At 40.1% G+C, this 19769-nt stretch overlaps 1 protein-coding gene across 1 annotated transcript in view; it reads right to left on the bottom strand.

Annotated features, from left to right (window-relative positions):
- Positions 1-333: 333 nt before the first annotated feature.
- Positions 334-19769, bottom strand: part of zgc:66427 (uncharacterized protein LOC406256 homolog) — a 25389-nt gene continuing 5953 nt past the window's right edge. The window contains exons 2-5 of the mRNA XM_034165376.1: positions 14057-14152; positions 13867-13972; positions 3841-3931; positions 334-640 (exon numbers count right to left, since the gene is read on the bottom strand). Of these exons, the coding sequence (XP_034021267.1) occupies positions 3874-3931; positions 13867-13972; positions 14057-14152 (260 nt within the window). The 3' untranslated portion in view covers positions 334-640; positions 3841-3873. The remainder of the gene's footprint in view (positions 641-3840; positions 3932-13866; positions 13973-14056; positions 14153-19769) is intronic.

Here is a 19769-nt window from a genome sequence, read left to right as displayed (position 1 = left end):
TTTCCACAAAATTAAACAACTGAATGAACATCCTCCGAGGCCGGTGATTCCATAATTTTTGCCAGGGGTTGTATTCAGGAAAAACACCCGTGAAATGTATACTGGTCACAAAACAGTTACAGCAGCGACCTTTCAAAATAAAATACTACATTTGCGCTTTCAGTATCAGATTGGTTCATTTAGGGTTAGCAAAAAAAAAAAAAGAAAAGCTGTATGTACAATACTTCTTTTGCAAAAATACTGAAATAAAAACAGTATGTCCCACTTGTAGGGGGAAACCGAAGGAAAAAAAAACAAGAAGAAAAAGAAGAGTCACGGTTGGGATACTTTTTTTGTATTCTTCCCTCCAAGTTCAAGATCTTCCCAGAGGTGAGATCCGTCATTCCGGGATGATAAAGTGTGTTTTTGTTCCACGGGTTGGAGCCCAGCCTTGTGTTCAGACAAGGTTCTCGTCCACAGATGAGAACAGAAAGTCTTGAAATGGTGCAAAGTTCAAGGTGACTGATGCACTCAGAAGGCCGGCCACCGTTGCTTCATAAGGTTGTCGGTTCTCTGCTCAAATGTCCAACACAGATGGCGGGCTTTACTTGTTCAAATACACTTTGTTTTTGTTTTTTTTATTGGGATTCAGCGTAGTCTCCTGTGAGGGTGGAAAAGATAAAATGACAATTAGACACTTTTAGGCGTGATGTAACATTGGGATGGGAATCTAGAACTGCTTCCAGATTTTTCCATCGACTGGAATCATCCGTCTCAGACGTTAACGCCTCTCATTTATGTCAGCGTCTTTTTTTCTGGCTGTTCCAAGTTGCAAAAATCAACCAGTTATGTCATTACACCAAATTCTTTGTGAATACTGAAATCCTGCGTAGGCCTGCCTTTTGCCACACAGCAAATTGATTAGGAATCAGAGAATCTATAATGAATTGTGGCCACCAGGGGGCAGTCCCACAAGACTGGTGTATACAATATCTTGACAAACACTGTGTATCAAGATTAAACTGTCAGCAAGCTCACCATGTTAAGACCTCACACGTTGACAATGGGTGTATTTCAGTTCTAAATGTGGCCACCAGGGGGCCATGCCTCAGAAAACTTTGATATGTGATATCTTTGCAAAGACTGCATACGAAGGTGAAACTTTGTGTACAAGGTCCCCTCTCTAAGACGTAGGATAAGGTTAACATTAGATGTGTTTCCAATATACTGTCACCAGGGGGCTGAGTGTTAAATCCTGTGTGTTTTATCTTAACTAACTACAGTAAAACTCACATATAATGGATTCAGGTGGACCAGTGAATTTTGTCTGTTATCAAAATCCATCATGTGTATAAAATGGACAAAATCCATTTTCAAGTCCGCTGTGGAGTGGGACCTTAAATCCTAAAGCCTGATTTATGCTTTTGCAACTCCGTGGCCTTGCAATGATGTCAACATGTGCGTGACGTGACCCTTTTAAAGTTCTCAGTCGCATCTTTATGCAGTTTGCCGCAAGAACAGTGGCCTTTTCTGGATTAACTTGTCCCTCAGCAAGCTTCTTTATACAATCATCAACCTCCAAACCAACCACTTCCCCCATGAATTATGGGTCATTTGAGCATCTTTTTCTGACTCTGTGTTGTAAAGTTGGCTGTATTTGCAGACTTTTCTGCCAAACGTATTTGATCCATGATCAAAATGTAACCAGCGTGCGCACTGCAAAAACTTTTAAAATACAGCAGGAGAGGAAGGAGTGAACATGTAAAAGTGACCAATCACAGCTCTTGCAGTCTCGGTTGTTAAAGCAGGTGCACGTTAGGCTCTGGAGAGTGTTTGCAGTCAGGCAGAGGGCTCTGATCTAAAGCAGTTTGGTTCATCACACTTAAAACCATATTACAGTGCAGGCAGCAAGCAGCATTTTGTTAATAATCACCGGCTTTGAATTACACCCTGCTTAGTTTAGATGCCGGGTCTGAGCACAATTTGGAAAAAAAATTAACAGAATAATAATCATGGAAATACCGTGCCCATTTTCCTCGAATCAGCGAGTGTCAGTGCTGAACTTCATTTCGTACCTCATCCAGACTGCTCTGTCCGGTGCATGCAAGGGTTTTTTTTTTCTGAAAATACATTGCGATCGGATGGGACATTCTGTCTGATGCAAGTGAAAATCTGTTATACAAAAGCCGTTATATATGGTGTTTATTACATGGAAAACAATACAAAAGCACTGGGATTTTTGCTTTTGTCCGGTGAATGTGAACATCCGGTTTATACGATGGTGGTTTAGGCAAGTTTTACGTATGTACACTTTCACCTTCCTGTAAGACAAGAAGGTGAAACTTAATACAAGCTGTAACCTCATAACAACCTCGGACATGTACAGTAGTGTTCAGAATAATAGTAGTGCTATGTGACTAAAAAGATTAATCCAGGTTTTGAGTATATTTCTTATTGTTACATGGGAAACAAGGTACCAGTAGATTCAGTAGATTCTCACAAATCCAACAAGACCAAGCATTCATGATATGCACACTCTTAAGGCTATGAAATTGGGCTATTAGGTAAAAAAACTAGGAACGGGGGTGCTCACAATAATAGTAGCATCTGTTGTTGACGCTACAAACTCAAATCTATTATGTTCAAACTGCTTTTTTAGCAATCCTGTGAATCACTAAACTAGTATTTAGTTGTATAACCACAGTTTTTTATGGTTTCTTCACATCTGCGAGGCATTAATTTTGTTGGTTTGGAACCAAGATTTTGCTGGTTTACTAGTGTGCTTGGGGTCATTGTTTTGTTGAAACACCCATTTCAAGGGCATGACCTCTTCAAGTATTTTGACATATCCAAACTGATCCATGATACCTGGTATGTGATATATAGGCCCAACACCATAGTAGGAGAAACATGCCCATATCATGATGCTTGCACCACCATGCTTCACTGTCTTCACTGTGAACTGTGGCTTGAATTCAGAGTTTGGGGGTCGACTTACAAACTGTCTGCGGCCCTTGGACCCAAAAAGAACAGTTTTACTCTCATCAGTCCACAAAATATTCCTCCATTTCAGTTTAGGCCAGTTGATGTGTTCTTTGGCAAATTGTAAACTCTTCTGCACGTCTTTTATTTAACAGAGGGACTTTGCGGAGGATTCTTGCAAATAAATTAGCTTCACACAGGCGTCTTCTAACTGTCACAGCACTTACAGGTAACTCCAGACTGTCTTTGATCATCCTGGAGCTGATCGGTGAGCCTTTGCCATTCTGGTTATTCTTCTATCCATTTTGATGGTTGTTTTCTGTTTTCTTCCACGCATCTCTGTTTTTTTGTCCATTTTAAAGCATTGGAGATCATTGTAGATGAACAAAACTGACGAACTCACTGACTGAATGCCACACTACTATTATTGTGAACACCCCCTTTTCTACTTTTTTTTACTAATAGCCCAATTTCATAGCCTTAAGAGTGTGCATATCATGAATGCTTGGTCTTGCTGGATTTGTGAGAATCTACTGGTACCTTGTTTCCCATGTAACAATAAGAAATATACTCAAAACCTGGATTAATCTTTTTAGTCACATAGCACTACTATTATTCTGAACACTACTGTACAATGCCAAGTGCATTTCAATGCTCATTTTAGACACCGGGGGCAGAATCCTTGAACACTGCCAGAACTCCACAAGGTCTTCATGGATCATGTTCACATTTACGACACTAGATTATGCCTTGTGCAGGTTTGGGTAAGTACTGTGCCTGTTAAAGCCTATGAATCTCCAGTAATCTCTACTTCTCAAACATATTTCTGTGTTATCATCAAGTACTATTGTGTTTCGTGTTGAAGCTAATCTGTCATACCTGAGTCGGGTTGGTCACAGTGTGACCTGTGAGTCAATCGAAGGGATGTTCAGGACAGCAGGGCTTCACCTTGGACCAAGAATCTATGCAGCTACAAGGAGCAAGAACAGACACGGATGCAGTTTAAAGTACATGAAGATTATATCTGTTGACGTGGTGAAGGTATTCCCGGAAACAACGTGGTATCTCTCAGGATGAATCCACTTCCTGACATGATGAAAACAGAACTAATGAGGATGTTTATCCCCCCCACCCACCCGAGCCACGAGGGACTAAAAAGCCTATTTAACCGTGCAGTCAGGCAACGTGTGAACAGGATGACAGGGTGACTCCTGCCACAGCTACTATGTTGTCATGATTTATACATCTACACAAGGGAAGACCAATACATCCACAGCTAACAGCGCAAGGGCACAAACCAAACGTTTCTCCCCAAATACACTCAACTCTCTGAATTACTCCACAGAAACTCTGAAACTTCGACACTTCGATGCTTCCTCCAACAAGGAGGTTGTGTTTCACCATCACCTTCAGTAGAAGGATTCCTCAATGTTTGGGACCAGATAGATCAGTGGGATAGGAGTTGGACTATCCATAGGTAGACCTGAGTTGAAGTCGCAGTCATGCTACCAGTCGGTGTCCTTGGACAGGACACTTTTTCTGCATAGTCTGTCTGTAACTCAGTAGCAGCCTTGGCTGGGGGAAGCAACCTGTGATGGACTGGAGTCCCACTCGGGGGAAGTCAAACTCTTGTCCGCTTCACACTACGGAGTCCAGGCCGAGGAGCTTCTACAGGACTAACTTCGTTCCATAGTGAAAAATTGGGACCAGGCTGCAACAGAATAATCTAAATAGTTCATTTGGAAACAAGGATTTTGTTGTTGCTGTTGTTAGTCAGAGCAAACTAAACATGTCCTGGTTTGGAACAGTCACCTACACTATATCTGACATTACCATCTTTATAATAATAGCCAAGTGGCCTCTCTGTGTGTGTGTGCATGTATGGCTTCGATCACACAAAAACTGGAGAGAGCTGACATTTTCCATTTGGAATGCTTATGTATTTTGGGTCAAGGATGAATACTGCAAAAACAGAAAGCTGATAAGACTAATATTTTTGGAGAATTTTAGCGAGCCAATAAACAATAGATGTTGTACTGCAATGCACGATGGGAGTTTGGCGTTTTAAATGTTGTATTGTGGTTCATGTTAGTTTAACAGTGTTGTTAGTGTTATTGACTTATTGTGATTTTGTAGTTCAATTGGTTTAGTCACTTTAGTTAAGTTATGTTGCTGTTACCATGACTGAGTTCAGGCTCATGTTGCTGACACCATGAGTGAAATGTGTAGTGTGTTTGATTTCCACCCTCTTTGCGTCTAAAATTAGAGGAACCTGCATGCGTTGAAGACAAACATCTGTGTGTGCATGCAACTTCGATAAGAGACAAAGAGCACAGCTGACATTTGCTGTTTGGTTTGCTTATGAATTTTGGGTCAAGGATGAACGGTGCCAAAACGCAACACTGATAGGACTAATACACTCAACAAAAATATAAACGCAACACTTTTGGTTTTGCTCCCATTTTGTATGAGATGAACTCAAAGATCTAAAACTTTTTCCACATACACTTGCTTGCCTCTACTGGTGGTTGGCTCTCACTGCGGTATTGTATCACTTCCTGTTCCGGAGCACAGCGGTGTTTTTCTGTATCTGTTAGCTGTTTAATCTGCGCAGTTAGATTGATCTAGTTATCTAGATTACGATTTGTTTCCCAGTGTAATCTTTACGTGCCTTAACTAAAGCACTCCTTCTGCTGAATCACCTCTAAATTATTTACACATTATTCACTTTGCGTGTTTTTAGGAATCCGCTAGCTTAGCGTAGCTACTAGCTCTTAGCCGATTTAGCATGGCGGCTTCTCCTGTCTCTCCCGCACTTTTCTGCTCTGGGTGTGAAATGTTTAGTTATTCCTCGGCCTCCTTTAGCCGTAATGGTACTTGTAATAAGTGTAGCTTATTCGTAGCTTTGGAGGCCAGGCTGGGCGAATTGGAGACTCGGCTCCGCACCGTGGAAAATTCTACAGCTAGCCAGGCCCCTGTAGTCGGTGCGGACCAAGGTAGCTTAGCCGCCGTTAGTTGGGGAACTAACCTGGTCTTGTTAGGAGAGACGGCATCCATCCCACTTTGGATGGAGCAGCTCTCATTTCTAGAAATCTGGCCAATTTTCTTAAATCCTCCAAACCGTGAGTATCCAGGGTTGGGACCAGGAAGCAGAGTTGTAGTCTTACACACCTCTCTGCAGCTTCTCTCCCCCTGCCATCCCCTCATTACCCCATCCCCGTAGAGACGGTGCCTGCTCCCAGACCACCAATAACCAGCAAAAATCTATTTAAGCATAAAAATTCAAAAAGAAAAAATAATATAACACCTTCAACTGCACCACAGACTAAAACAGTTAAATGTGGTCTATTAAACATTAGGTCTCTCTCTTCTAAGTCCCTGTTAGTAAATGATATAATAATTGATCAACATATTGATTTATTCTGCCTTACAGAAACCTGGTTACCACAGGCTTTTAAGGTGGCAGTAATTAAACCATTACTTAAAAAGCCATCACTTGACCCAGCTATCTTAGCTAATTATAGGCCAATCTCCAACCTTCCTTTTCTCTCAAAAATTCTTGAAAGGGTAGTTGTAAAACAGCTAACTGATCATCTGCAGAGGAATGGTCTATTTGAAGAGTTTCAGTCAGGTTTTAGAATTCATCATAGTACAGAAACAGCATTAGTGAAGGTTACAAATGATCTTCTTATGGCCTCGGACAGTGGACTCATCTCTGTGCTTGTTCTGTTAGACCTCAGTGCTGCTTTTGATACTGTTGACCATAAAATTTTATTACAGAGATTAGAGCATGCCATAGGTATTAAAGGCACTGCGCTGCGGTGGTTTGAATCATATTTGTCTAATAGATTACAATTTGTTCATGTAAATGGGGAATCTTCTTCACAGACTAAAGTTAATTATGGAGTTCCACAAGGTTCTGTGCTAGGACCAATTTTATTCACTTTATACATGCTTCCCTTAGGCAGTATTATTAGACGGTATTGCTTAAATTTTCATTGTTACGCAGATGATACCCAGCTTTATCTATCCATGAAGCCAGAGGACACACACCAATTAGCTAAACTGCAGGATTGTCTTACAGACATAAAGACATGGATGACCTCTAATTTCCTGCTTTTAAACTCAGATAAAACTGAAGTTATTGTACTTGGCCCCACAAATCTTAGAAACATGGTGTCTAACCAGATCCTTACTCTGGATGGCATTACCCTGACCTCTAGTAATACTGTGAGAAATCTTGGAGTCATTTTTGATCAGGATATGTCATTCAAAGCGCATATTAAACAAATATGTAGGACTGCTTTTTTGCATTTACACAATATCTCTAAAATCAGAAAGGTCTTGTCTCAGAGTGATGCTGAAAAACTAATTCATGCATTTATTTCCTCTAGGCTGGACTATTGTAATTCATTATTATCAGGTTGTCCTAAAAGTTCCCTAAAAAGCCTTCAGTTAATTCAAAATGCTGCAGCTAGAGTACTGACGGGGACTAGAAGGAGAGAGCATATCACACCCATATTGGCCTCTCTTCATTGGCTTCCTGTTAATTCTAGAATAGAATTTAAAATTCTTCTTCTTACTTATAAGGTTTTGAATAATCAGGTCCCATCTTATCTTAGGGACCTCGTAGTACCATATCACCCCAATAGAGCGCTTCGCTCTCAGACTGCAGGCTTACTTGTAGTTCCTAGGGTTTGTAAGAGTAGAATGGGAGGCAGAGCCTTCAGCTTTCAGGCTCCTCTCCTGTGGAACCAGCTCCCAATTCAGATCAGGGAGACAGACACCCTCTCTACTTTTAAGATTAGGCTTAAAACTTTCCTTTTTGCTAAAGCTTATAGTTAGGGCTGGATCAGGTGACCCTGAACCATCCCTTAGTTATGCTGCTATAGACGTAGACTGCTGGGGGGTTCCCATGATGCACTGTTTCTTTCTCTTTTTGCTCTGTATGCACCACTCTGCATTTAATCATTAGCGATCGATCTCTGCTCCCCTCCACAGCATGTCTTTTTCCTGGTTCTCTCCCTCAGCCCCAACCAGTCCCAGCAGAAGACTGCCCCTCCCTGAGCCTGGTTCTGCTGGAGGTTTCTTCCTGTTAAAAGGGAGTTTTTCCTTCCCACTGTAGCCAAGTGCTTGCTCACAGGGGGTCGTTTTGACCGTTGGGGTTTTACATAATTATTGTATGGCCTTGCCTTACAATATAAAGCGCCTTGGGCAACTGTTTGTTGTGATTTGGCGCTATATAAAAAAATTGATTGATTGATTGATACACAATATCACCATTTCCCTCAAATATTGTTCACAAACCAGTCTAAATCTGTGATAGTGAGCACTTCTCCTTTGCTGAGATAATCCATCCCACCTCACAGGTGTGCCATATCAAGATGCTGATTAGACACCATGATTAGTGCACAGGTGTGCCTTAGACTGCCCACAATAAAAGGCCACTCTGAAAGGTGCAGTTTTGTTTTATTGGGGGGATACCAGTCAGTATCTGGTGTGACCACCATTTGCCTCCTGCAGTGCAACACATCTCCTTCGCATAGAGTTGATCAGGTTGTCAATTGTGGCCTGTGGAACGTTGGTCCACTCCTCTTCAATGACTGTGCGAAGTTGCTGGATATTGGCAGGAACTGGTACACGCTGTCATATACGCCGGTCCAGAGCATCCCAAACATGCTCAATGGGTGACATGTTTTGCATACTCATGTATGCCGGCCATGCAAGAACTGGGACATTTTCAGCTTCCAAGAATTGTGTACAGATCCTTGCAACATGGGGCCGTGCATTATCCTGCTGCAACATGAGGTGATGTTCTTGGATGTATGGCACAACAATGGGCCTCAGGATCTCGTCACGGTATCTCTGTGCATTCAAAATGCCATCAATAAAATGCACCTGTGTTCTTCGTCCATAACAGACACCTGCCCATACCATAACCCCACCGCCACCATGGGCCACTCGATCCACAACATTGACATCAGAAAACCGCTCACCCACACGACGCCACACACGCTGTCTGCCATCTGCCCTGGACAGTGTGAACCGGGATTCATCCGTGAAGAGAACACCTCTCCAACGTGCCAAACGCCAGCGAATGTGAGCATTTGCCCACTCAAGTCTGTTACGACGACCAACTGGAGTCAGGTCGAGACCCTGATGAGGACGACGAGCATGCAGATGAGCTTCCCTGAGACGGTTTCTGACAGTTTGTGCAGAAATTCTTTGGTTATGCAAACCGATTGTTTCAGCAGCTGTCCGAGTGGCTGGTCTCAGACGATCTTGGAGGTGAACATGCTGGATGTGGAGGTCCTGGGCTGGTGTGGTTACATGTGGTCTGCGGTTGTGAGGCTGGTTGGATGTACTGCCAAATTCTCTGAAACGCCTTTGGAGACGGCTTATGGTAGAGAAATGAACATTCAATACACGAGCAACAGCTCTGGTTGACATTCCTGCTGTCAGCATGCCAATTGCATGCTCCCTCTAATCTTGCGACATCTGTGGCATTGTGCTGTGTGATAAAACTGCACCTTTCAGAGTGGCCTTTTATTGTGGGCAGTCTAAGGCACACCTGTGCACTAATCATGGTGTCTAATCAGCATCTTGATATGGCACACCTGTGAGGTGGGATGGATTATCTCAACAAAGGAGAAGTGCTCACTATCACAGATTTAGACTGGTTTGTGAACAATATTTGAGGGAAATGGTGATATTGTGTATGTGGAAAAAGTTTTAGATCTTTGAGTTCATCTCATACAAAATGGGAGCAAAACCAAAAGTGTTGCGTTTATATTTTTGTTGTGTGTATAATTGTAAATCCGTTAAAAATACATGAAATGAAAACATACATGTGACACAAGAAATAAAAAAAAAACAACAAAAACAACCCCTTATTTCCACTGTGTTCAATTTAAAAATCAAATGACAAAACAGAAGCAATATTAAAATAAAATGATAATAATAATGATGATAGTAACAACCTAAATAATTTATAAATACATTAGGACAGTAAATTAATATTAAAAATTATATAATTAACAGTTATTTAATTAACATAATCAACAATTGTTTCTTTCAAATCAATTTTATTTATATAGCGCCAAATCACAACAAACAGTTGCCCCAAGGCGCTTAACAATGAGACACAAAAACAATGTTGCTCATTGTTTCAAAACAATGAGACACAGGAACAGTTTCTTTCCACAGGCCATCGCACTTATAAACTCAACCTGCCAAAAAAAAAACAAAAAAAAAACCTCACTCATTCATGTAGTTTAACTTCAATCTGTTGTCTGTCTCACACATCCTTTCTTTTCCTCTTATTGCACATTTCATCTGCACATTTTATTACTGTGAATTATTCAGTGTTTAGTATATATGTATACATATACACGCCACACAGCGAGAGTGCAGCTCAAACCAAAGTCACATTCCTTGTATTCTGTGGATACTTGGCAAATAAAAGCCATACTGATTCTGAAATAAAAGGGTTGAGTTTCTCTTCTAAAAATTGTTGCGGTCTAAGGTTCTAAAAACATTCTGGACTGACACACAACTCAAACTCATTGCTTAATTTATTACCACCTTTGAAAAATGTCAGCTACCTATTTTATAAACGCTACCCAATCTAGAGCCCATGGATCCCTACAGACAACACACTAGTTTTATCTTTTTTAGTAAAACTGAAAAACAGACTGTGCTACTAGTACAGCACCAAAATCCTGCCAAAACTTTACAAACCAAACATGTTTAGACAGCCAGCAGAAGGCAGAAAAGTGCTTCAAAAAAATTTTTTTTTACGGCATTTTTTGTTACAAGCAGGCATCTATGCTAGATCAAGTCCTTATATAGTAAGGTTTCACATCAGGGGCAATGCCAAAAATAAAAATCATTTTTTTGGGCCAAACACCCCCATTTTTGGGTCAAAATTCAAAAATGGTCCAATCCTTTTGATATGCATATCAAATTACTCGTCTTGACGAGTAGAGTTCAAAAATATATAGTTTGGCCTATTTGTGACCTTGCGTTACATCACAATGACCGAAAATGTGGAACGGTCAACGTACTTTTCGTGAAGGGTCAAATTCATAAAATCTGTTATGATGGTCTGATTATGACAATTTTGGTGTCTAATTATATGTTTTCTTGCACAAGAAAAGCAATAAGACAACTTACATAGACCATTATGCCAGTCTTAGCGATGAAAATACAATTATGTCAGATAAGATGGGTCTATTGATTAACTTTATCCAACTTCAAAATGGTTATGACATTAAAATTGATCATAATTGGCCTCATTTACATCAAGCACATTAATTAAATATAAGAACTGCATATGTATGTTTTTTGTGAATATAAAGAAAATCAGAATACAAAAGCAAAGAAGACAGAGACATTTTAGAGTACACTATGGCTAATTTATTAAAATAATTTTTATGATTCATTGTTTCCATTACACAACATACACCTGATACCTCAAGTATCAGAACCATTCAAAATAAGTTCAATACACCCACTGACATTTTTTCTGTTATTACTACCAAATTGACTAATTTTAGTTACCTTAAAGGGGCATTCCATAAAAAATTAAACTGATTACCACCCATGTTATGGAAAAACATGGTATGGTAAAACTATGATTTGATGTGATTTGACATCATTTGAAGTATATTTGGGTGTAAATAGAGGGTAAAAGGGTACAAACAACAACCAAAACAAGACATCTTAGGGCAAAAAATATAAATTTTCTCTGAATCACATTTTCTGATTCATTGTTAACTTTACACATCATAATTTACAAGTTCAAGCATCAGAGCCATGAGCTATACATTGTGTTGTTAATGTAAGTTCCAAGAGGTACCTTTTTTCTCTTGTAATAAATGTAGATCCAAAACTGCATAATTCTGAAATTAGATTACAAATAAACGCATTTAAAGGACATTCTATATAAATTCCAAACTGAAAATACTGCATTTTAAGTGTTTTGTTGTGTTCACTACTTAAAGCAATCAACCTGGGTTTAAACAGCCTTCTGCACGGCACCCACAGGCATCCATGCAACACTGACCACTCTTAAAGCACTTACAGGCTGCAGTCTTGCATTCAACATACCCCATTTTAATTTTTAGTTGTGGATTGATGTAGGTAATATAGTATTAAAATACAATTTCTGTAGTATATAATGTTTGCAGTTATTACTGCAGTTATAAATAGACTGCACAAAAGTCAGTAAGCTTACGGAATGTGATACTTGTCAATTATATACCTTGAAGCTATCCAGATGACCGTGTGCTTGCAGCAACCTTGACTTGAAATACCACATAACCTACATTTTCCTATTGGGTTCCACTTTACTTTTCTATATGCAACAACATATTACTGGAAATTAGCAAAATATGTGAAACTTACCTCACAACAGCTACAAAAGGTTGACTTTTATCTCCTCAAACTTCTGAGCAATGGGAGAAAGTTCTTTTCATATGCAAATGTTTACATCCAGCCTGTACCCCTCCTGTCACCCATGCATCATGCTGCTTCTTGTATGGGAAGCCACATGGAACATGTTTTACATTTTAAATTGCTTTTTCATGCACTTTTTCTCTCGTAATTGAAATCAATGTTAAATAGCCTGTGAATTTTGTAATTTTAGTTGCCATTACGAAGGCAACCTAGCCCGAATATGATTCTGATAAATTGACCATTATCATATACTCTAAAATGTCTTTTTGTTTTCTTCATATTCACCAAAATATACATAAACATTAAGTATTTTTGATCTACAATAAAGGTGCTCGAGGTAAAATAGGCCAGTTAATATGTATGATCATAGACCCTAGAAAGTTCTAGGGTCTATGGACATACCCATTTCAGAACTTGGATTTTCTGACATAATTGTATTTTCATAGCTAAGACTGGCATAATGGTCTATGTAAGTTGTCTTATTGGTTTTCTCATGCAAGAAAACATATAATTAGACACCAGAATCGTCAAAACCGGACCATCATAACAGATTTTATGACTTTGACCCTTCACGAAAAGTGCGTTGACCTTTCCACATTTCCGGTCATTGTGACGTAACACAAGGTCAAAATAGGTCAAACTATATATTTTTGAACTCTACTCATCAGGACGAGTAATTTGATATGCATATCAAAAGGATTGGACCATCGCCCCTGATGTGAAACCTTACTATATAAGGACTTGATCTAGCATAGATGCCTGCTTGTAACAAAAAATGCTGAAAAAAAATTTTTTGAAGCACTTTTCTGCCTTCTGCTGGCTGGCTGGTTGGAGAAATGCTCTATGAATTGTAAAAAAAAAAAAAAAAAAAAAAAAAAAAAAAAAAAAAAAAAAAAAAAAAAAAAACTTTAACCAAAGAGTGCATTTTGTTTTGCAAATATAAAATGTGTCTATCAAACAAACACACAATGTATGCTAGTCACATCAGTCTTCAGAAACAAATACATTATGCCTTACAAGTACAATCAATAAATTAAAAAAAAAAAACTCAATATTTCTGTCATGAGTCAATTACAAAAATAAAATAAAAACCTCACAAAAAATTAAAGTGTCACTTGAGATTTAGCACAATATTTCTGGTGTGAGTCAATTTAAGTGACACCTGCTGTTTTGAATGGTGTGAATTACTCTGCACGTGTGATCAAATCCTCAGCTGTCATGGTGCAAAGACTGTGCTAAAGCCTTGTGATACTTTGACAATAAATTATACTTTCATCAGTATGTTTTTTGTATTTGCACATTTTGGCAGTACATTAGTTTTTCCTAAATTTGCAGAAAATCTGCATCTGGCATGAGGCCACATTCTGTCAGTTTCCTCCTCGGGACATGAACATATTCATCACTGCTGATATTTTACTCTCATACGTGTGAAGTAAACTGTCTCACCTCTTATGGTAGACGCAGAGACAAGCCAGCCTGGCGATGGTCTCACCCTGAACCAGATCCTCCAAGCAGATGGAACACTCACCGCTGTCTTTACTGAGCACGTCCGCTGCAAACGCAGAGCACAGAGCAGCTGTCAGCGCGTCGGACCTGTCGATACATCCGTGTGGTATTTGCGTGTTCCAGCACTTACTGTTGTAAGGTAGCGGCGGAGACGTGAGGCAGCTTAGCAGGTGATCCTCGAAACGACCATCCGGGAACGGCTTTGAGCAGAAAGGACAGCGAATGGCTGCAGACACAGTCAGGTCACAGCGACACGTTAGAGAGACGAGGAGCTGCACTTGGACATCCAGAAGTTATCAATCTCAGAAGTTATCAATGCTGTAATGTTTTCCAGACAGTTTGGTGTTACAAAACCTCATGAGTCACAACGCCGAATTATGCAACAACAAAAACAGCTGCACTGGAGCTGAAAACCTGCTGACCTACATTTATCCACCGAAAACTGATCTGTAGGAGATCTGACCGATGTCTGATCCCTATACAACAGGGGTAGGCAACCTGTTCCAGGAAGAGCCATGAGGGTGCAGGTTTTCTTTGCAGCCACTGACTCCACCAGGTGATTTTACTGATTAATATCACTTTGAGCAGATGGAATCAGTTAATCAGTGAAATCACCTGGTGGAGTCAGTGGCTGCAAAGAAAACCTGCACCCTCATGGCTCTTTCTGGAACAGGTTGCCTACCCCTGCTATACACAATCAATCACTGCTATTCAATTAATCAATTATAAAATTAACAAGTGCAAAATTGAAAAATTCTGAAATTGAAATGGTTCACTGAGTGTAAAAACTCAGTGAATCATTTCAATCATTGACCAATGAAACAAACATTCTTTGGTTGTGATTTTCTCTCGTTTCACTGTAACTTGAACGAGTGTCGTCACTCAGTCGTGTCTGAACACATCAGAAATATCTCAGTTTCACACCCGTTTAAAAACCGCCGCCACCTTTTCTTTAGAACACATTGTCCACTAACTGAAGGGTTGTAGGTTAGATTCCTGGCTAAAGTCAAACTGCCCCTGACCAACACAGTGAATACTTAATTTGGTGTCAAAATTGATGCGGGTCAGAATGTTGCACGAGGCTCCGGGCATTCACATGTGAGTGTGAATATGAGCAACAGCTGTCATGTGATCAGAGTATCTGTTCTCACATGATCTGTTTTCAGATCTTCTGGTGAAGTATCTGTTCTCATATCATCAGTATATCCATAAAGTATTCACAGCGCTTCACTTTTTCCACATTTTGTTATGTTAAAGCCTTATTCCGAAATGGAATTGATTAATTTTATCCCCTCAAAGTTCTACTCACAACACCCCATAATGACAACATGAAAAAGTTATATATAGAAGTCACGTGTACATAAGTATTCACAGCTTTTATTCAATACTTTGTTGATGCACCTTTGGCAGCAACTACCGCAAGCTTGGGGCACCTATCTTTGGACAGTTTGGTCCATTCCTCTTTCCAGCACCTCTCAAATGTGGAGCGTCGGTGCACAGACATTTTCAGATCTCTCCAGAGATGTTCACTCAGGTTCAGGTCTGGGCTCTGGCTGGGTCACTCAAGGACATTCACAGAGTTGTCCTGAAGCCACTCCTTTGTTATTTGTTGTGTGCTTCAGGTCACTGTCCTGCTGAAAGATGAACAGTCATCCCAGTCTGAGGTCCAGAGCGCTCTGGAGCAGGTTTTCATCCAGGATGTCTCTGTACATTGCTACATTCATCTTTCCCTCAATCCTGACTAGTCTCCCAGTTCCTGCTGCTGAAAAACATCCCCACAGCATGATGCTGCCACCACCAAGCTGCACTGTAGGGATGGTGCCTGGTTTCCTCCAAACATGACGCCAAAGAGTTCAATCTTTGTCTCATCAGACCAGAGAATTTTGTTTCTGAGAGTCCCTCAGGTGCCTTTTGTCAAACTCCAGATGGGCTGCCATGTGCCTTTTACTAAGGAGTGGCTTCTGTCTGGCCACTCTACCATACAGGCCTGATTGGTGGATTGCAGCAGAGATGATTTATCCTTCTGGAAGATTCTTCTCTCTCCACAGAGGAATACTGGAGCTCTGACAGAGTGACCATCGGGTTCCTGGTCACCTCCCTGACTAAGGTCCTTCTCCCCTGATCGCTCAGTTAAGATGGGCGGCCAGCTCTAGAAAGACTCCTGGTGGATCTGAACTTCTTCCATTCATAGATGATGAAGGCCACTGTGCTCATTGGGAACTTCAAAACAGCAGAAATGTTTTTGTATCCTTCCCCAGATTTGTGCCTCCAGACATTTCCTTTGACTTCATGATTGGTTCGTGCTCTGACTGTCAACTGTGGAACCTTATATATCCAAATCATGTCCAATCAACTGAATTTACTCCAGGTGGACTCCAGTTAAGCTGTAGAAACATCTCAAGGATGATCAGGGGAAACAGGAGGCACCTGAACTCAATTCTGAGCTTCATGGCAAAGGCAGTGAATACTTATGTACATGTCATTTCTTACTTCTTTTATTTTTAATAAATTTGCAAAAACCTTTTAAAAAAACTTTTTTCATTTTATCATTATGGGATACTGTGTGTAGAATTTTTAGGAACAAAAATGCATTTCATCAATTTTGGAATAAGGTTGTATCACAAAGTGTGGAAAAAGTGAAGTGCTGTGAATACTTTCTGCACTGCGTCTCAGATGGAAAACAGTAATCGTATCAGTGCTGCAGGTAAAGATTCCATAAAAATGCTGGAAAAACCCTCTGATGTTGCCCAAAGGTTTTCTGAAAGAGTGAGTTTGAAGTCAGGGGATGGACACGTGAACATTTCCAAGTTATTGAATACGTCTTGGACTTTATTTACATCAAGAAACACAAACTACACAATAAATATGTCTGGACTCAGCCAATCTCAAAAACTTGTCACAGTACGGGAAGGAATCTGGTGAGGGAAGCCACCAAGAATTTAATTTATCAATGACTACACACCCGTGACAACTCTGAAGGAGTTATAAGCTTCAGGAAGGGCAACTGGTGTAAAATATGCACCAAACCAACATGGGGAGCCGCTGTGACGGCCCTAAAAAAAAAAAAAAAAAAAAAAAAAAAAAAAAAAAAAAAAAAAAAATCGGGACAAGCCAATAGATTTTTTTGTTGTTTTGTTTGTTGTACTTGAATACATACATGTACAATGTAGCAGCTCAGACTGAAACAACAGTCAGAGCCGCAGTCATCTGTGGATCAGACAGATGGCCAAACATCTATGAGTCGCCACCAGCGCTGACAGAGCGTGTGCGGTTCTGACCCACTTCCTCACACTTGCTCATGGGTTAGCCTGAAAAAGTCGGGTTTTGGCTCAGAATGTCACTTCTGCAGTCACAACACGTCACTTCTGACAGATCTAAAACAAGTGCGCTTTTTCACTTCCATTTAAACAGAAGCTGGCTAGTTGCTCAACACACTGCAGAGCTGAGCGCTCACCGCTGAGCTTGTGACACCAGAGCTTTTAGTTTTACACCGGAGTTCTGCTTTGCACAGTGAGGACTCTGATGATTTCAGGCAGCATCCAAACATAAGAAAACACAAAGAAGGTCAAGTTCTCCAATAACCCACTAAACCTTCACACTGTGTTGACATCCGCGCAGCTAATTTAGCATCTTCCTGCTTGACTGCCATGTTACTATTTTTAATGCCGTTATGGGCCTGAAGGTTTTGCTTTACCCGCCGACCACAATTTTAAGATTTTGAAATCTGCACACATCAGGAACAACCACTGACATTTTGACCTTGCTGATGTTTTGACCTTTGCACCCTGTTGACTCACAGAGAAACTTGGCTGTTTTCATGTCAGACTGTAGAATAAAATGCAAAAAGGTATGTTCCCTGAACCTGCACAGACACTCCATTTTTTTTTTTTTTAGATCCTTGTTACAGGCAGACAAATGCTGATGATTACGTTACCTTCTGCATAGAGGCAACAAGGGCTACACATAATTATTATTTTATTTAGACTTCATCGGATTCATTCATAATCATGTCAGAGTGAAAAAAAATGAATATATATTCAAAATTGTTTATGGCTCCTCCCATTCTGTTCAAGGTGACCATAACAGATTATCCGTCTCAGCTGATCTGATATGAAAATCAGATTTTTCTGGTCCATAAACTGATTAGCTACAAGTGACCAAGCTGTTGCTATTAATGTAATTTATATCCACAATACATTTTCCAATATGAGTGTAGCAAATGTAGAGTGAACTCCATATGATAATATTAAGTATGAGCTATGTCTTTTGTATTAATAATACACTGTATACATTATTCATATAATCATAATAATTTAGTCTTCTGTTCAGTTCGGGGTCACAGCCTCTGATTCCAGATCTTCACCTTCTTCCCTGGTACCAACAATTGGGTTCCTACAGCTATGTGTGAGATTGGAATTCCTGTTTGGTCCTTCCACTGCTGATACTCACAACATTCAAAGGAGGAAATTGTTGATGTTGTAATCACGTCCTCTGGCAGGTCCTTCCAGTCATGCATAGCCTGGGAGTAGAAGGGATTTTCTAATCCTGGACTTTTCCATTTTCACTTTCGACATGGAAAGTGAAGGGGTGAAGCATTATAACTTTTAAAGATCAATTTCTTTTGACATCAAGTTGAAAATGAAAGCACCCAATGAGCAAGTGCTAGCAAAAGTGAAGATATGCTACTAATGGCGACACATATTTTTGCATGTAGCTCACAAAATTTCCAGGGAATGTTGATGAGACCATAAGATAACCTGGACAGTATTTTTTTCTCCTTCATATGATGATCCCAATTTGTTCCAACTTTGTTCTGTTTAATGCTATGAAACATATGGGGAGAGATCTGTAGAGCTCAAAAAGAGCATTCAATCATTACCAAAACCAGCTCTCCAACTGCTACATCAATTTCAATTTATTAATTTATATAGCACCAACTCACAAAGTCGCCCCAAGGCGCTTCACACAATTCACAACAACACAAATGAATCTAAAATCATAAATTAAAATCAAGAAAAGCACAATAAAAAGATAAAACAGTAGAATAAAAAGAAATTACAAAGCAAACACAGATTAAATTATTGATAAGACAGTCTAAAAAAGTGGGTCTTCAGTCTTGATTTAAAAGTCTCCACCGTGTCAGACTGCCTAATAACAGCAGGTAGATCATTCCAAAAAGTCGGACCATGGTAGGAGAAGGCTCTATACCCCACAGACTTCTTGTTCATCCTTGGAACACACAGAAGCCCTGCGAACGCAAGAGCCTCGCAGGTATGTAGGGCTTAACCAAGTCCGCCAGATAGGAAGGTGCCAGTCCGTGAACAATTTTATAAACCAACAATAAAACTTTAAAATCTGATCTGGCAGAAACCGGTAGCCAATGAAGGGATGCCAGAATGGGAGTAATGTGGTCAAACCTACTTTGTGTCAAAACTCTGGCAGCAGCATTCTGTACCAACTGAAGTCCTCGAATGCTAGACAGTGGCAGGCCAGAAAATAAAGCATTACAATAATCCAGTCTGGAAGAAATAAACGCATGTATCAAAGTCTCAGCATCAGCCATAGACAGGATGGGACGAATCCTCGCCACATTTCGCAGATGAAAGAAGGCAGTCCTCGTAATGTCTCTAATGTGTGGTCCAAAAGACAATGTCGGATCGAAAAGTACTCCAAGATTCCTCACTTTGTCCATATGATGCACAACACACGAACCCAAATTAAGCGCCAACTGATCAAAATGATGCAATGTCTGGCTGGACCAAGAACCATCATTTCAGTCTTATCAGAAGTTAAGAGCAAGAAATTACTAGACAACCAACTTCTCACAGATATAAGGCAATCTT

Source organism: Thalassophryne amazonica, unplaced genomic scaffold, assembly GCF_902500255.1.
Source record: "Thalassophryne amazonica unplaced genomic scaffold, fThaAma1.1, whole genome shotgun sequence".
Taxonomy (NCBI): Eukaryota; Metazoa; Chordata; class Actinopteri; order Batrachoidiformes; family Batrachoididae; genus Thalassophryne; species Thalassophryne amazonica.
This window is presented reverse-complemented; position numbering and strand designations above follow the sequence as displayed.